Source organism: Protopterus annectens, chromosome 3.part1 (assembly GCF_019279795.1).
Source record: "Protopterus annectens isolate FY-2018-M chromosome 3.part1, PAN1.0, whole genome shotgun sequence".
In the NCBI taxonomy this organism is placed as follows: Eukaryota; Metazoa; Chordata; order Ceratodontiformes; family Protopteridae; genus Protopterus; species Protopterus annectens.
In genome coordinates, this window is record NC_056732.1 from 219,960,068 (window position 1) to 219,978,692 (window position 18,625).

The window sequence follows — 18,625 nt, forward strand, 5'->3', positions numbered from 1 at the left end:
AGAAAGTTGAGAGAGATGGAAGACCACCCAAACGGCCAATAACTACAAATTCTGGGCCAGAACCACTCCTTATGTGGTAGACAAGTTACCTAATGCGTACCACTCCCACTGATAAGCTAGAAGGCTTCCTTCCAACACAGAAAGGCTTGAGGGGCTCAGAAGCTTACAAACAGTCCTGGACACAGCAAATCTGTATCTGGAACACTAATTACAGGAAAGGTAGGAAACAGTTTTTTTTTTTTTTTTTTTTTAATAAGTTTAACTCCTAAGTTTTGTGGTGGAAGTAAAGGAACCACATGTCACACATTTATACTTGTGAATAAAGATATCAGCATTTATTATGTATGACTAACAACAGTGAATTGCACAGTGCATAAGTTCAGAATGTTGCAGTGATGGTCAATAAACATATAACAACCTCTGTTTTGCAAAAGAATGCCAATGCATTTCAGAATAAACTGGTTGTTTTCACTATACTGCAGTTAACTCTTGACTAAAGGTACCATTACAATAGCTGGGCACTGATTTGTAGCTGCTATCAATACCAAAAACATTTAAATAAAAAATGAACAGATAGACAATGCACTCTAACAAGCAGATAGCTTACCTTTGTAGCTGTGTCACCTTTTTCAGCAGAATTTTCAAGAGATCAATCATTTCATTATTTCTTTTGACCATCCTTATACAAAAAAATGCTAAATTATTCTCAAAGTCTTACAGACACAATTAACAAAATCAAGCAAATACTGCAAGCAATTAACTGCAGCTTAAAATAATATATTTTAAGGCAAAAAAAAAAAAAAAGACTGCTTAGCCTGAGTATGAACCTAAACAGTTTTCAGAAATGTGCATCATTACTATGCCTTTTGTTTCAATTGTATTTGAAGATTATTGTTGCATTTAGATTTTAAAGTAGTTCTCCATTTTTTCTTTGTTGAACAATATAAATAGTTTATTAATAACATTTTCTTTGTACCAAGATGTGCGATCCCCATGCATGGTGCACTTGTTATTTTGGTACCGATTGCTGATGCAATAATTTTATAATTATACAGGGCCCTAGGTTTATTGGTATTGTGATGATCCTAAGAAGCCTAGCCTTACACTCCCATAGTAGTTTTTAACCCTTATAATTTGCACTAAGATTACCCAGAAACAGGCTGAAGTAGGATATTATGGGACATTTATGTGTTCCCCCTATCCTTGAGGTACAGGAGTGCAAAACCAGGGCTGAAGTTGTGGTTACCCATCCATGTGTCTAAATTTCATTTGAATAGAGTAAGAGAAGTACTTGTGTTATGTGGAGTGTAAGACGTTTGCACAGAAGTATTATTTTCTGTGTTATAAACCTCTCTCGCCAACATGTTCTATTTATTTTGCAAAACAGATTGAGATCCCTTGAGCAGGTGTTAATAATACCATTGGACTTGCGAATGTGTAATAGGTCTGACAGAATAGGGTCTATTGAAACTCTATATGTAAGGTAGAAGTCACATCTCAGGAGTCTGCATAATAAAGGATAAGCCTTTGAGATGGTCTGTATATTTTTTATGAATTAGGAGTTTGATTTTTTAGTGAAAAGGTGTGGTTGTTCCAGCTGTGATAGGTAGGTAGATACTGAAAGCAGCATTATACTCAGTGATCAGACTAATGAGTGGCAAGTACAGGGAAACAATTACATTGCTAGATCAGGACACAATACCTTTAAATAGAAGCTGTGCAATGAAAAAGGCCTTTCTTACAACAGTAGCTACATGGTGAACAAAGGACAGTTCATTGTCAAAATAGGTTCTCAGATTTCTAAGCATGGGATCAATTTTCATGTGTGTGTTATCAAAGTGATAATTACACATGGAGTCATGCTTGTTGAAGGATATGATTATACACTTCTTGACATTGAGTTTTAGTCCATGGTTTTCACATCAGCTATTGGTTGGGGACAGGGCATCTTGGAGGATCCTTAACATCAGTTTTGACCGCCAAGAAGTAAATGCTAAAGAGGAGTTTATGTTTATACAATGTTGTTAAATCATGCTCATGTCAGATGATCAGTACTTACATTCAATTATCAATAACCTGCCTCATATTAACAATGCTGATCCAACTATAACAATCAGCCATTCTATTCGGTATTGATCCCATGTTTGGTTTGACATTGCTCATTAAACAAAACAAACACAAAAGTTAAACAGACAAATTAAATATTTACAACCCAACAAGAGATCATGAGTTAATGAATGAACTTTTAGTTATGTACTTACCATAACTTTAGATGTTTGGGATCCATCTCGCCTACATTCTGTACCGATGGGCTCGGAGCCGATCCCTCGGCTCCGACTCGGCACGCTATGCTATAGAGTGAGGCCTCTTATTGGCTGAGCTATTTGTTATCCCAGGATGCACCACCACTAATCCCCCAGATCTTGTTTGTCCGCATTCATGCACACATGCACAACTTGTTTATATAACATTGTTAGATGTTTCAAGATGAAACAACAGGATTCGGACCTTCTGATATTCTCTGATCTCCAAGGAAGGGGGAAGGAGGGTGGGTTATTAGGAATGTAGGCAAGATGGATCCCAAACATCTAAAGTTATGGTAAGTACATAACTAAAAGATGTTATGTGATCCTATCTCTACATTCTGTACTGATGGGACAGCGTCCTAGCACCTAAATCCTGGGTGGCTCATTGGAAAACACTCCTGAGCACTGTGGAACCAAATGAAGCTCGTCCTCTAGATGCCACATCCAATTTGTAGTGGGAAATGAAAGTGTGCGGGAAGACCATGTAGCCGCAGCACAAATGTCACTAATGGCAAGCTTAGAATGAAATGCTATCGAAGTAGCCATAGCCCTTGTAGAATGAGCTTTGACAGAGGTGGTAAGCTCTTTGTTAGAATAAGAATAAGCTTCAGTAATACAGTCCCTGATCCATTTGGCAATAGTGACCTTTGTGACAGCTTTGCCCAATTTATTGTCTGCAAAGGATACAAACAACTGATCTGTTTTCCTTGTTTGTTTGGTCCTGTCTAAATAAAAACGCAACTGCCTGTGGACATCTAGTGTGTGGAATATGAATTCCGCTTTGTTAGAATATTTTGGAAAAAGACTGGAAGTTCTAACGATTGTTGTAAGCAGAAACTGGAACAAACTTTAGGGACAAAGGAAGGATTTGGCCTGAGAGATACTCTGTCTTTGTGAAAAACCAAGCGGGGTTTTACCGACAAAGCTTGAAGCTCTGAAACTCTTCTGGCAGAAGTAATCGCCACCAGAAAAGCAGTCTTCCATGATAGAAACTTTAGATCACATGTAGCCACCGGTTCAAAGGGGGAGGAAGTTAAGGCGCGTAACACCACATCGAGATCCCAAGGAGGTGCAGGATGAGAAATCGGAGGTCTTAACAGAGCAGCACCTTTCAAGAAGGTCTTACACAATCTGTTGCTCATTAAAGGTGGGTTTATGGAGTCGTGAAAATTGGAAATCGCTGCCAATTGGACCTTGATGGTAGAGACTGAAGAGCCTTGATTGAAAAGAGAAGTTAAAAATTTTAGTACTTCTGCCATGGGAATAGAGATGGGGTCCAGGCCCCGGAGTTGAGCCCAAATAGCAAATCTTTTCCATTTGCTAGAATACAGTTTCTTTGTAGCAGACTTATGGGCCGAAGATAATGTGTACAACCACTGGATCCAATGTATGACTCCTGACTATAGTCGGAAGAGGAGGAGCCAAGCCGTCAATTTTAAGGTGTGCAGGGACTGGTGGAACAGTCCCGACTGATGAACCAAAAGGTCTGGGATCTGATCCAGGAACCATGGACCTTCCAGAGCATATTTCCGAAGATAGGGAAACCATACTTGACGAGGCCAGTAAGGAGCAACTAAGATCATTTTGCTCCCCAAGAGAGATGCCTTTTGGATCACCCTGGGAAGGAGAGGAACTGGAGGGAAGGCATAAAGCAAGCCGGTAGGCCAAGGACGGGCTAGTGCATCCATGGGGCTCTTCCCGGGCCGGGGTTAGAGAGAAGAATTCTTTGCACTTCGCATTTAGAGGAGTCGCGAAGAGGTCGCAACATGGAACTCCCCATTTGTTGAAGATCTGACTTGCAACTGTCATGTTCAGAGACCATTCTTGAGGAGAGAGGATGGTTCTGCTCAGTCTGTCGGCTATCACATTGGACTTGCCCGGGATATGAGTAGCCACTAGAAAGCGTTTGGTCGAGACTGCCCATTCCCAGACTCTCATGGCCTCTCTGCAAAGAGGATAGGATCTGGTCCCTCCCTGTTTGTTCAGGTACCAGACTACTGACATGTTGTCTGAGTGAACGGCAATTACGCCCTGAGGGAGATAATCGTGAAGGGCTTGAAGGGACAGAAGTACTGCCCTCATTTCTAGGATGTTGATATGAAGTAGGGTCTCTTCCGGGTGCCATTTGCCTTGGACTGACCTGCCCAGGGAATGCCCCCCCACCCCATCTGGGAGGCATCCGTGGTCAAAGTGGCCGCAGGAGGAGGTGGAACAAAGGGTCGTCCCTGATCCAAATTGGAGGGCACTAGCCACCAGCGAAGGTCCCGTTTGCATGTTTCCGTGATCCATATGAGGTGACTGAGAGGGAGTTCCCGAAAGGACCACTGAGCTGAAAGAAGCCACTGGAGAATTCTCATGTGCAACCTTGCCAAGGGGACTAGAAGAACCGTGGCGGACATGGATCCCAATAGCTGCAGGACCATTCTGGCTGGGGCTTTGGACCTGGGAAGTAAGGTTCAAACTTGAGTCTGTATGGTTTGTATTCTGTCTGTAGGTAGATAGACCCGCATTCGGTTTGAGTCTATCTCTACCCCTATGAATCTTATTCGTTGAGATGGCAGCAACACAGACTTTGGCCAATTGAAGGTGATTCCAAGGGAACTGCCCAGTGATATAGTGGCTTGTGGGCTCCGCAGTAGTAGATGCTTGGAGGTGGCAGTTAGGAGCCAGTCGTCTAGATACGGAAACACCTGGAATCCTAGACTTCTCAGGTGAGCAGTCACGACTGCCAAGCACTTGGTGAACACCCTGGGGGCTGTGGTGAGACCAAAGGGCAGCGCCAAGGAACTGAAAATGACTGCCTCCTAGGCTGAAGCGCAGATGTCTCCTGGACGCTTGATGTACCATGATATGGTAATAAGCGTCCTTGAGATCTAAGGAGCACATCCAAACACCTCTCTCCAGCAATGGGAGAATGGTTTGTAGGGTGACCATTCGGAACTTGGACTTTCTGACTGAACGGTTTAGAATGCTGAGGTCCAAAATGGGACTCAAGTCCCCGGTCTTTTTTGGCACCAAAAAGAATCTTGAGTAAGTCCCTAATCCGATCTGGTCTGCGGGGACCGGTTGGATGACTCCTTTTTGCAGCAGCTTTGAAACTTCTGAGGCTGCAGTATCCCATTGACTGGGTGGCGGGTCCAGGATTTTTTTGGACTGAGGTGGAGAATGAGAGAGGGATGGTGTAACCTCCGGCGATAATTCGAAGCACCCATCGGTCCTGGTGATACCTTCCCAGGCTTTAGGTGCTTGGCTTGACCCCGACTGGCTCGGGCTGCACAGTCGGGCAGTCCCTCAGGGACTGTGAAGGCTGAAGAGCCACGAAAGGACTCGCGGTCTCCAGTGTTGCGAGGGCCTCTGCCGCCTCTGGGACTGGCGTCTTCGGAAGAATTTCCCCTCCCTACCTCTGGAAGGGGATCCTCCTGCTGAGAGGGTAAGGCTTCTGAGATCTCACGGAACCACATTTTCCCTCCTCTTTTAGCCTTGGGATAAGGCTGAAGGGAGTGGAAAAATCGTGCCCCCCTGACAGTCAGAGTCTTACCCTCCTGTTCGCAGCGGGTCAGAGTGTCCTTTACCTTGGGTCCAAACAGGGAGGACCCATCAAAGGCGTCGGCAAAGGAAGACTTAAAGGCCTCCATGAAATGACACAGGCAGAGCCAGGCTTGTCTCCGTAGAGCAATGCCTGTACCCACCGCTCTACTCGCCCCTTGACGCATAAGAAATGAGCCTCATGGACGAGTTTGAAATGGGCGACAATGTAGCCAACTGAGAGCCAACCGTCTGGGCCAGCTCCTCAGGCAGGTTACCCAAGAGGGTGTCGGATAGTTCTTTAATCAGATCCTCTGAAATCTAGTAAAGTGCATAAGGTAGTTCAAGGACCTTAATGTAAAGGCCGCTGAACTTAGGGTGCGCTTTCCGTACCGATCCATGCTCCTAGACTCCTTATTAGGAGGATGGACGGACGTCGAAGCCTCTGCTACATCTTGCTGGGTAGCAGATGCCACCACCAAAGCATCTACAGCCACACCTTTAGTTAGAAACTCTTTTTCAGGGGTGCCGAGAGGAACTTATTCGGACGAGCAGGCACCGGTTCGACAGAGTCTGGGTGTTCCCACGCCCTCCGACAGATCAAATCCAAGAGCTCGCCGAAGGCGGAGACACCCAGGAGGCGGAGGGCTGAGCCCGAGGCCTTAAGGAACACCAACTCATCAGCAGAAGGAGGTTTGGACTGCCAGCCGCCTCGTTGTTTAAGGGCTTCCAGGATGTCTGCAAAGGAGACATTTTTAAAAACCGGGAAGGGGACCCAAGGAAATTAGTACAGTAAGCAATGCAGATATCACTAGAGATCCACAGAAGTGCTGAAAAGCCGCATTTTAGGTGGAATTAGCATTTCAGGGAAATAACAAGCAAACAAACAAAGCTAGATTCAGCAGGCCTGGATCTAGTCTATGCTACAGCAAACAAGGTGTACCAATTTCAGTAAGAAACAGTTCAAATATGCAGGCACTATAAGCCTTTAACCAGAAATTCCCAGCTCAGAAGGGCAGAGTTCAGCCTCTCCTCCCACAAGAGTGCAGACCACGAACCTTCTTAATGTAAAATAACTGGCCTGGAGCCCAAGTGCTTAAACCAGAACTAATACACTTTTAGAATAACAGACACTGAGCCCTCAATCAGCAGTTCCCAACTTAGAAGGATGTAAGCTACCTGTCCTGCCACCACAGTGCAGGCCACAAACGTTCCTAATGTAAAACAACTGGTTTGAAGCCCAACTGCTTAAACTAAAAGGCTTAGAATGAGTTACACCAAGCAGTAATAAATACAACTGAGTACTTTTAAGATGACGCAAAAGCAAAATAAAGTAGGAAGAAACACAGATACAGTAAAAGCAGATAAAAAAAAAGCAAATGAGATGGGCCCAGGAGTTACAGGACAGAAACAAGTGCAAATGCAGGCCTTCAAATCAGAAAGTTGAGAGAGATGGAAGACCACCCAAACGGCCAATAAGTACAAATTCTGGGCCAGAACCACTCTTATGTGGTAGACAAGTTACCTAATGCTTACCACTCCCACTGATAAGCTAGAAGGCTTCCCTCCAACGCAGAAAGGCATGGGGGGCTCAGAGGCTTACAAACAGTCCTGGACACAGCAAATCTGTATCTGGAACACTAATTACAGGAAAGGTAGGAAACATTTTTTTTTGTTTTTTTTTTTTAATAAGTTTAACTCCTAAGTTTTGTGGTGGAAGTAAAGGAACCACATGTCACACATTTATACTTGTGAATAAAGATATCAGTATTTATTATGTATGACTAACAACAGTGAATTGTACAGTGCACAAGTTCAGAATGTTGCAGTGATGGTCAATAAACATATAACAACCTCTGTTTTGCAAAAGAATGCCAATGCATTTCAGAATAAAACTGGTTATTTTCACTATACTGCAGTTAACTCTCGACTAAAGGTAACATTACAATAGCTGGGCACTGATTTGTAGCTGCTATCAATACCAAAAACATTTAAATAAAAAATGAACAGATAGACAATGCATTCTGACAAGCAGAGAGCTTACCTTTGTAGCTGTGTCACCTTTCTGAGCAGAATTTTCAAGAGATCAATCATTTCATTATTTCTTTTGACCATCCTTATACAAAAAAATGCTAAATTATTCTCAAAGTCTTATAGACACAATTAACAAAATCAAACAAATACTGCAAACAATTACCTGCAGCTTAAAATAATATATTTTAAGGCAAAAAAAAAAAAGACTGCTTAGCCTAAGTATGAACCTAAACAGTTTTCAGAAATGTGCATCATTGCTATGCCTTTTGTTTCAATTTTATTTGAAGATTATTGTTGCATTTAGATTTTAAAGTAGTTCTCCATTTTTTCTTTGTTGAACAATGTAAATACTTTATTAATAACATTTTCTTTGTACCAAGATGTGCGATCCCCATGCATGGTGCACTTGTTATTTTGGTACCGATTGCTGATGCAATAATTTTATAATTATACAGGGTCCTAGGTTTATTGGTATTGTGATGATCCTAAGAAGCCTAGCCCTTACACTCCCATAGTAGTTTTTAACCCTTATAATTTGCACTAGGATTACCCAGAAACAGACTGAAGTAGGATACTATGGGACATTTAAGTGTTCCCCCTATCCTTGAGGTACAGGAGTGCAAAACCAGGGCTGAAGTTGTGGTTACCCATCCATGTGTCTAAATTTCATTTGAATAGAGTAAGAGAAGTACTTGTGTTATGTGGAGTGTAAGACAGTTGCACAAAAGTATTATTTTCTGTGTTATAAACCTCTCTCTCCAACATGTTCTATTTATTTTGCAAAACAGATTGAGATCCCTTGAGCAGGTGTTAATAATACCATTGGACTTGCGAATGTGTAATAGGTCTGACAGAATAGGGTCTGTTGAAACTCTATATGCAAGGTAGAAGTCACATCTCAGGAGTCTGCATAATAAAGGATAAGCCTTTGAGATGGTCTGTATATTTTTTATGAATTAGGAGTTTGATTTTTTAGTGAAAAGGTGTGGTTGTTCCAGCTGTGATAGGTAGGTAGATACTGAAAGCAGCATTATACTCAGTGATCAGACTAATGAGTGGCAAGTACAGGGAAACAATTACATTGCTAGATCAGGACACAATACCTTTAAATAGAAGCTGTGCAATGAAAAAGGCCTTTCTTACAACAGTAGTTACATAGTGAACAAAGGACAGTTCATTGTCAAAATAGGTTCTCAGATTTCTAAGCATGGGATCAATTTTCATGTGTGTGTTATCAAAGTGATAATTACACATGGAGTCATGCTTGTTGAAGGACATGATTATACACTTCTTGACATTGAGTTTTAGTCCATGGTTTTCACATCAGCTATTGGTTGGGGACAGGGCATCTTGGAGGATCCTTAACATCAGTTTTGACCGCCAAGAAGTAAATGCTAAAGAGGAGTTTATGTTTATACAATGTTGTTAAATCATACTCATGTCAGATGATCAGTACTTACATTCAATTATCAATAACCTGCCTCATATTAACAATGCTTATCCAACTATCACAATCAGCCATTCTATTCGGTATTGATCCCATGTTTGGTTTGACATTGCTCATTAAACAAAACAAACACAAAAGTTAAACAGACAAATTAAATATTTACAACCCAACAAGAGATCATGAGTTAATGAATGAACATATCTTTTTATATACACAATACTACAAGTCTTAACAACGGGACCAGTAACGTCTCACTCTGTATTGGAATCTACTTTATAAATAAATACAGATCTTAGATACCTTGTTCTGTGTCAATATCCTCTTCAAGCACAAATTCCAATATAGTATCTCACACAGCATATTTTCCTACTATTAGTTCTGTTTTTCATCTCTTATAGTTCCCAGTTCCAGATTTGTAATCTCTAAAATCATTCTACTCACCTATTCTCTTGCTTAGTATATATTATTTTATACCAGTGTAATAAAAAATCTCTGTGCTGAGGTTGCATTATCTTCCAAGTATAAGATTTGGCACATCATTCAAGTCACTTCTGTGCTGTAGTAAATCCATACATCCCCAGAATATATTCTCCCAAGGACATCTTTCTGAACCATCATATCTCCAACATATGCCTCTTGTCTGCAGGAATATTTTACAAATCTTATAGGGGTATAGAAATATTTGTGTTTACATTTTCATGCAACAGCTCTAATTGTTTTATATTTAACTGCATATCTAGGATTAAGACATATTTCCTTCCTCTGCTCATCTATACCACCTTTAATCATTCACTCCATGCTATATTTACCTTTGTACTGTATTTTCTTCTGTAATCTAATACTCTTTTCCAGACTGCTAAGTCTGTTCTACCTTGTTATAAAATCTACTATTTGTGGGTTTAACAAAATTACTCTCCAACTTCTGCATACCTTTCTTGAACTCTGATATTAGGTTCATAGTTTGGTACTAGGCTATCGGCCCTAAGGCTTATACAAGTCTAGCCATAACAATTCCCTGGCTATTTCTTCCCACACTATTTACATTCCTGGACCCCTGTCTAGCAGGGTGGCTGCCATGATCCCAGAGGTGAATTTCCTTTCTCCCATCCAATTGTCAAGGTTCCTTTTGAAGACGGCCAAATTTCCTTTCTCCCATCCAATTGTCAAGGTTCCTTTTGAAGAGGGACAAAGAGGCGCTCTGCTTGACATGTAGACTTATTGACATGTTTACATTATTATTACATTATAATTACATTAATAATTACGGTATTGTTGACATAGACTTGTATATGCAAGTTGACTGAAGTTAAACAATCCAAACATTAATTTAGCTTCACCCCATTTTATTACCTAATCTCCTTTCGTTACTATACATCAATCTTTCTATCTATCTATAAAAAATATTTATCTGCATACATACACACATATACAGATATCTATATCTCATCCATCTTTCTACAGATAGATAAAATAACCTGCTTATTTTTTCAAGGTCCAACTTCCTTTAACATAAGACTTGCTTAATACTTATAAATTTATATGGATTCCTGATGAAAGATCAAATGCTAAAAAGAGGTCTAATGCCCTTTAACATAGAGACTTGCTTAATACATATAAATTTATATGGATCCCTGATGAAAGATCAAATGCTAAAAAGAGTGAATATTAGAACATCTAGCTCGGATATTTGAAAATCTGGAACCTTGAATGGTATGCCAGAAACACAAAATCTATTATTGGTTCATAGGTAGGTACTAGGCTATCTGCCCGAAGGCATTTATAAGCCTAGCCGGAATGTGTTGGCTTTCGCCGCCCCCTTAGATTAGTTCCCTGTGCTTCTGTCCGGGAGAGCCAATGAAGTGATCCCTGGGGTAAATTTTCTGTTTCCCATTCACTCATCAAGGTTTCTCTTGAAGCAGGGGGCAAGCCCCCCTGTGCCCCCACACACCTTTCTAATTATATTAAAAACATTGAATTTACACTACAGTGCGGAAGGCAGAAAACTCCCAAACTTCATTGTATTGCGATCCTGCAAAATGATGGCCTATCTTTGTGACAGCATTTACTAAGTGCTTTATGGCTTTGAAAGCAAGTAAAACACTTCACAATTTTTTCCTTTTAACTAGTAGCACACAAGACAGACAAAGCTCCGTACACTACAAAAAATTATTAACGGGGCTCTAATCATAACTCTTTATTATGTGTTCTTGATATGGGTGTCAAGATTCACCTCTCAAGATTTGTTCTTGAGGTGAATTTCTTGGCATCCATGTCTCGAACACGTAATAAACAGGTTATGATCAGCTACCCACTCATAATCCGCTATATTATTTTCCAATGCAACCTCTTGAATCAAAAGGGTTCTATTAGTATTGCCATATGTTTGTCTACCTTATATAACTAATCCAGATCTATAATTCCAGCAATATCTTTGTCATTCTTTTTGCCAAAATTATCATAGCACTTTTTAATCATCATTCAGAATCAAAATAGGTCTGTACAATGTTGAATCAAGGGGATATTTCCCCTTCTTTGGTACTACCACAACTACTACTTCCCATGTCAAAGGCTTATCCTCACTCAGATAAATATTGATAAAAAGTATTAGTCAGATATTCATTGCCTGCAATTTATTTTGCCTCACTTCTGTTGGAATTCTATCAGTATCTGGGATTTTCTGTATTCTGGCTTCTCAATGCTTCTTTAATTTCAGCTGCCTTTATTTTTTATGTTAATAGCCCTCTTTCTACTTCTGTTAACCAAGGAAAATATACTTGTCTAAAATATGTTACCATTTCCTGTGTGTTACTCTCTACCTCTACATATTGTTATATAGTGTCTTGCAATAATTCACAATTGCATTCACAAGTTTTCATGGTCTGCTTCTATCTTTCCATTCTCATAATTCCTGATTTCAGTTATCATCCATTCAACCTTTTGTTGTCTCAAACATTGAGCCAACTATTTGGTTGCTCTAGGGTTATTAACAAAAAAATATACAATTGTGTAAGTTGAACTTACCATTAAAAGAAGTTATGTCTTACCATAACGTTCCATCTGAGTTGTTAATCTTTCTGTCATCACTGATGGGTTCGGTTACAAGCTCTCGGAACAGAGTCGGCCTTATACCAAGCTTGCGTGGACCAAAAACTCTCAAGCTTAGCTGCTACCCACAATGCCCTTCACTCAGTTACCTCAGGTCAAGTTTGCATGCAACATATAGAAGAAAACAGAAAGTCAGAGGCCATCTCTGCGCAGAAACCCTGAAACACCACAAAGACCCAGATGATCTGCCAGGAGCCTTTTGTGGGGGCCAGTGGGAGGGTGTGATGACTGGAAGAAGATCAACAACTCAGATGGAATGTTATGGTAAGACATAACTTCTTTATCTGAAGTTGTTAATTTTCTTCCTATTCATCACTGATGGGACAGAATCCCAAGGTACTTGGAGAAACTGGGTGGCACTTATGGAAGAACATTCCTGAGAACCATTGTGCCAAAGGCCGCTCTTCCCCTGGAGATCAGATCCAATTTGTAATGCTTGATGAAGGTATGGGGTTTAGTCCAAATGGCTGCTGCACTGATGTCATTCATGGAGGCTCTAGAGTGGAAGGCAACAGATGTTGCGATAGCCCTAGTTGAGTGAGCTTTGATTTGAGCAGGCTTCGATTCATTCATAAGCGAATATGAGAAGGTAATGCAATCCCTGAGCCATTTTGACAAAGTAACATTAGATACTGCACATCCCATTCTAGGACTAGAAAAGGAAATGAAAAGTTGATCTGACTTGCGAAATGACTTAGTTCTATCCAGGTAGAAACGTAGTTGCCTATGAACATCCAATGAATGCAGGCAGTATTCTCTCTTGTTTGAATAATTTGGAAAAAATACAGGGAGCTCAATGGACTGGTTAACAGAAAATCCAAAAGAAGCCTCGGTTGTAAAGAGATGAAGTTAAAACCAGAATTAAATAAAAAGCAACTTAATAGTGCTTAAAGAACTTTATTGAACAAAAAATAAATTAAAAAAATCAAGTGCTTTTGTCTCCAAGTATTGGGGACTTTATCAAGATAGAGCATGCCCAATCAGCCAGTACATTTATAATCAATGAGTTAATTAATAAACTAATCAGCATCAAAGCTCATGAATAATTAATGAACAATAACTATTCCTGCATTTTCAAGTCATAAACACCTACAATTCATTCAAAACCGTAGCTACTATAATTCATATAAAATGAATATATAATAAGATATAATATATAAAAATATATATAAATAAAATCTATATAAAAGTTTTATATGTTGTGTACCTCTATAAATAAATCAATCACAGTATATTATAGTATGTAAAAATGCATAAAACAAGTGTACTTCAAAATATAAATTTACATAATAAATGTGTATATATACATAAATTACACAAATATAATAATGTATATGTACAAAATGTTATTTGTAACTACTATGACCTTTTAATAGCCATTATCTTTCTAAAGCTTTCAACAAGTGATGGAAACAGATTCATTTAAGCCTGGTCATTGAGTTGCATTTGTTCTCAATTGCATTCACTTTTTTCAAGGTATAAAGTCCATGGTCCACCTCTTGGGTCCAACTCAATAACTTCAATGACAGTAAATTTAAAATTATGTCCCGGCCACTCCATACAATGTTTTGCAAGGGCATTAGTTTCTGTAATCTAATGTGTCTCAAATGTTCATAAATATGATATTTAAGCTTTCTTTCTGTCTTTCCAATGTAAAAACAAGAACATCTGCAACAGAAAGCAGAGTAAACAACCTTTTCAGTGTGTAATAGCTGCACTTTTTTTGTAAAGAAACTTTATACCATTAATATTGAATTTTGATCCTTCCTTTATAATTCTGATCCTTCCTTTATATATTGGCAATAATTACATGACCCACACTTCTTCATATGGCCACCATTTCGAATCCTGTTACTCCCTTCAAAAATGTTTTTTTAAGGTTTGACCCTTTCTATAGACCACAATAGGCTTCTCACTTATACATTGTCTGATATCATTACTTGAAGTCAGAATTGTCCAATTTTTATCCAAAATCTTAAAGGTTTCTTTACTGTCCAAATTATAAGAAGTAATGAAAGCTGAATGAAAATTTCCATTAGTTGGCACCATTTCAACAGGTGTTATAGCATTCATACTATCCCTGCAAACATGTTAACAGTGCTCACATTTAAATCAATATGCCTATTCAACTCATTACAAGAATACACAATCTCAGAATTTAGTATAGCATGAAAAAAAAAACCCTCTCTCTTATTAATTACTTCTAAGATTAAATTATTAATTAGATCCAGTGGATACTCTCTTCTAAGAAACATGTCTTTTAAAAGTTCACACTCACTCAGAAAAGAGTCAAAACTAGATACCATCCAAGCAGCTCGTACAAACTGCCCCTTAACAACTGCTCTTTTCTGCTTAAAGGGGTGGGCACTGTCAAAATGCAAAAAAACGATTCAAGTAAGTTTCCTTTCTATAAATCTGTGACACGAATTTCCTTGAACTCATGTCTTTTGACAATTTTACATCCAAATAGGAGGTTTCATTGGAATCAATATTATGGGTAAACCTCAAAAAGGTCATTGAATTATTTATATAAGTTATGAATTCATTAATAGTTTCACTTGGTCCATCCCAAAATATAAAAATATCATCCAAATATCTCACGTACATTTTGCAGTGTTCATAATATACTGAGTTAACCACAAACTTTTTCTCCCATTGTAACATTACCAGGTTAGAATACAAACCACCACAGAGAGAACCCACAGCAACACCAACTGCTTGGATGAAAAATCCATCATTAAAAAATATACAGTTGTTTTTCAACACTAGTTCGAATAGTTGTTGATAATTTTTGGTTGTGGTACTCCCTTTTCGAATAAAAAAATCACATACCCACTCAATACCAATATCATGAGGTATTGAGGTATACAAGTCTTTTACATCTATCGTAATAAATACGCCCGTCTCACTATAATCCAACTTGTTAACCCTTTGTAAAAAGTCCCATGAGTCCTTACAAATGTTAGTTTCTTCACTTACAAAACATTTTAAATTAATGTCCAAGTATTTTGCTATGGTGTAAGTGATGGAACCACGTCCATTCACTATAGGTCGCATAGGTGGATCAACCATATTCTTGTGTAATTTTGGTAACCCAAATATACAGGGAGTTTCTGGATGGTGCACTTATAAAAAGTTATACTCATCTATAGAAACTGAACCTTCAATAAAGAGGTCCATTAGTTAATTTTTTACCTTGTTATAAGTGCCATTCAACTCATTTATAGTGATTTTTCTATAAGCATCACTTGATAAAATATTATTCATCCTTGTATTGTAATCACTTATGTTCATGAAGACAATTCCACCACCTTTATCGGGTTTTATAATCCTCACATCCCTGTTAGCCCTAAGTTTGTTTAAACCATCCATTTCACTTTTACTTAAATTAGACGAGTGTACATTTTTTTGCAAATTTCTAGCATCTACTTCACACATTTTATCAACCATCGCTAATGAGGGGTGTAAGGGTGGGTTAAAAGTACTTGAAATATGTAGAGGATTGCTTACATATTCTACAGATTTAAACAAAACATTTAGATTTAATTTCCTAACAAAATGTCTGATTGTCAACTAATGTTTGTGCAATATTAAAATTCTTGGCTGGGACAAATGATAAACATCTAGAAAATAAATCACAATCATTCACATCAAAATCACATGAAGAAAAATTATATACATTAAAATCTTTTCTAGAATTCTTTAAAATAACACAATTTTTCAACATATGCTCATGAGAGCTTAATTCCATTCTCGATATCCCCCTCCCTCCCCCCTCTGATAATACATTTGACCCCCCCGACTCCCGTTTGCAGAAAAAGTTCCTCGATTCTGTACATTCTGGTTGTTTCTGTCTATCGGATCTCCTCAATGGGGGAAAGTTTTCTTGATCTAAAAAAAGTTCCTCATTATTCCCAGAAACACCATCATTATGATTCTCAGTGTTCTAAACTTGTGACCGAGGGGGATGAGGGTAGGCTGTATTTGAATGGAATTGGGCCCTATCCCTCTCTATTTTCTTCATTTTCCTAGATTTAACTGAGACCATTTCTTGTTCAATGGTCTTAAGTATTCTGTTATAGTCGAAAATGTTGTTCTCATGGGCTACATCCTGCACAATCCTCCTATCCAGCTCAGTTGCTTCCTTTATTAAATCTTTCAGAAATACCTCATTATGTTTGATTACTAGCTCCATGTACTCAAAGCCATGTCTATCAAACATGCTAAGTAAATCTCTATGGAAGCATGAACCAGCTACCAGCCCTATGGGGAAGCGCCACATGCGCAAACCCTTAGGCACAAGTCTAAGTTTTAAACATTCTTTAAAATATGCATTGTCAACTTGTATTTTTGGTTAACAGAAAAGTCGGAAACCACCTTAGGGAGAAAGGATGGATTAGTACGAAGTGATACTCTGTCCTTATGGAAGATTAGATAGGGACTCCTAATGTATAATGCTTGCAACTCAGATATTTGTCTGGCTGAAGTGACTGCCACCAAAAACAAGGATTTCCATGACAGTAATTTTTGATCACATGTTGCAAGAGGTTCAAAAGGGGGTAGAGAGAGAGACTGGAGAACCCGGGAGAGATTCCATGCCTCCACCGGTTGCCTGATAGGAGGTCTGCTATGGAAAATTCCCTTGAGGAGGGCCTTGCAAAGTCAGGTGGAAATAAGCGGGACTCCATCTAAACCATTGTGGAAGTTAGAGATAGCTGCTAAATGGACTCGAATGGTGGAAGCCGATGCACCATCGTCAAACAACTCAGAAAGGTAATGAAGAATAGTAGCTACGGGAGTAGAAAACGGCTTTAACATCTGATCATGTGATCAGATAGAGAATCTTTTCCATTTGTCTTTGTAAAGTTTTCTGGTGGATGGTTTGTGCGAGGCCAGGATAATATCATGGACAGATGAGGAGAGGATTTCCTGAATGGCAACTAATGGAAGTGGAGGAGCCAAGTCGTCAGCTTGAGAGTAGAAAGATTCAGTGGGGTCAGCCCTTGTGGGTGAGATATGAGGTCCTGACGAGAGTCCAGGATCTAAAGAGTTTCTAACAGGTGAGGTCGGAGGAAGGAAAACCACACTTGACAAGGCCAGAACAGGGCAATGAGGATCACTTTGCTTCTCAACCGAATAGCTCTCCTTAGAAAAAGAGGAATTAGAGGTATCAGAGGATAAGCATAAAGGAGACCCGCAGGCCAATCATAAGTCAAAGCATCTCTCAGTGACTCCCCGTGAGGGGGAGAGAGGGCAAAGTAGCTGCTGCATTTTGTGTTCGAGGGGGAGGCGAAAAGGTCACAGCAAGGTTGGTCCCAACGGCTAAAGATTTCTGCTGTCGTACTCGGATTGAGAGACCACTTGTGAAGACGAAGGATGCATCTGCTGAGCCTGTCCACAATCACGTTGGAGCTCCCCAGGATATGCATTGCTATTAGAAAGCAGTTGGAAGCTATCGTCCAATGCCAGATTCTCATGGCTTTGCAACAAGGCGGGTAGGATTTGGTCCCTCCCTGTTTATGTACCAGACAACGGACATGTTGTCCGACTGGATAGCAATCATTCCTGACAGAAGGAGTGGATGGAATGTTTGCAACGCCAATAGCACTGTTCTTAACTCCAGGACATTGATATGCAAGTTGACCTCTATGCTGGACCACGTGCCTTGGACTGACTTTCCCTGGAAACGGCCCCCCCACCCTATCAGGAAAGCACCCGTGGTCACCGCGGCACTGGGTTGGGGAGTCTGGAAGGGGCAACACCAAAGATTGTTGTCTGTACTCATCCACCAGAGGAGATCTTGTTTGCAGGAGTTGGTGATGAGGATCCGTGAGGTCAGGGGATGAAGACTGGATATCCACTAGGACAGAAGGAGCCACTGTAGCAGTCTCAAATGTAATCTGGCTAGGGGAACAATTGGGATGGCCACCGCCATAGAATCCAGAGCCTGAAGAACTTCCCTTGGAGACACCTTTCTTTGACAGAGTATCACTTGAACTTGTGCACTTAATCTCTGAAGCCTGTGAGAGGGAAGAGAGACCAGACTTGTTTGAGAGTTGAGTACTGCCACTATAAATTCCAATTGTTGTGAGGCTGAAGGGTGGATTTTTCCCAGTGAATGGTGATGCCCAGCGACTCCGCTAGAATTACAGTGTATCAAAGGGCCCTGACCAGGAGGCACTTAGTAGAGGTGGAGAGGAGCCAATCG

General features: G+C 39.8%; 1 protein-coding gene across 5 annotated transcripts in view; it reads right to left on the minus strand.

The window, feature by feature from the left end:
• The window catches only part of LOC122798071, a 1,004,738-nt gene that overhangs the window by 149,543 nt on the left and 836,570 nt on the right, over positions 1–18,625 (minus strand). For 3 of the 5 annotated variants that reach the window (XM_044066724.1, XM_044066727.1, XM_044066723.1), the window contains one exon: positions 608–679. The exons of 1 other annotated variant lie outside the window; for it this stretch is intronic. In XM_044066724.1, coding sequence (XP_043922659.1) covers positions 608–679 — 72 coding nt within the window. Of the gene's footprint in view, positions 1–607; positions 680–7,875; positions 7,948–18,625 lie in introns of those variants that run through there. One more of the 5 variants, XM_044066728.1, reaches the window with a different exon arrangement.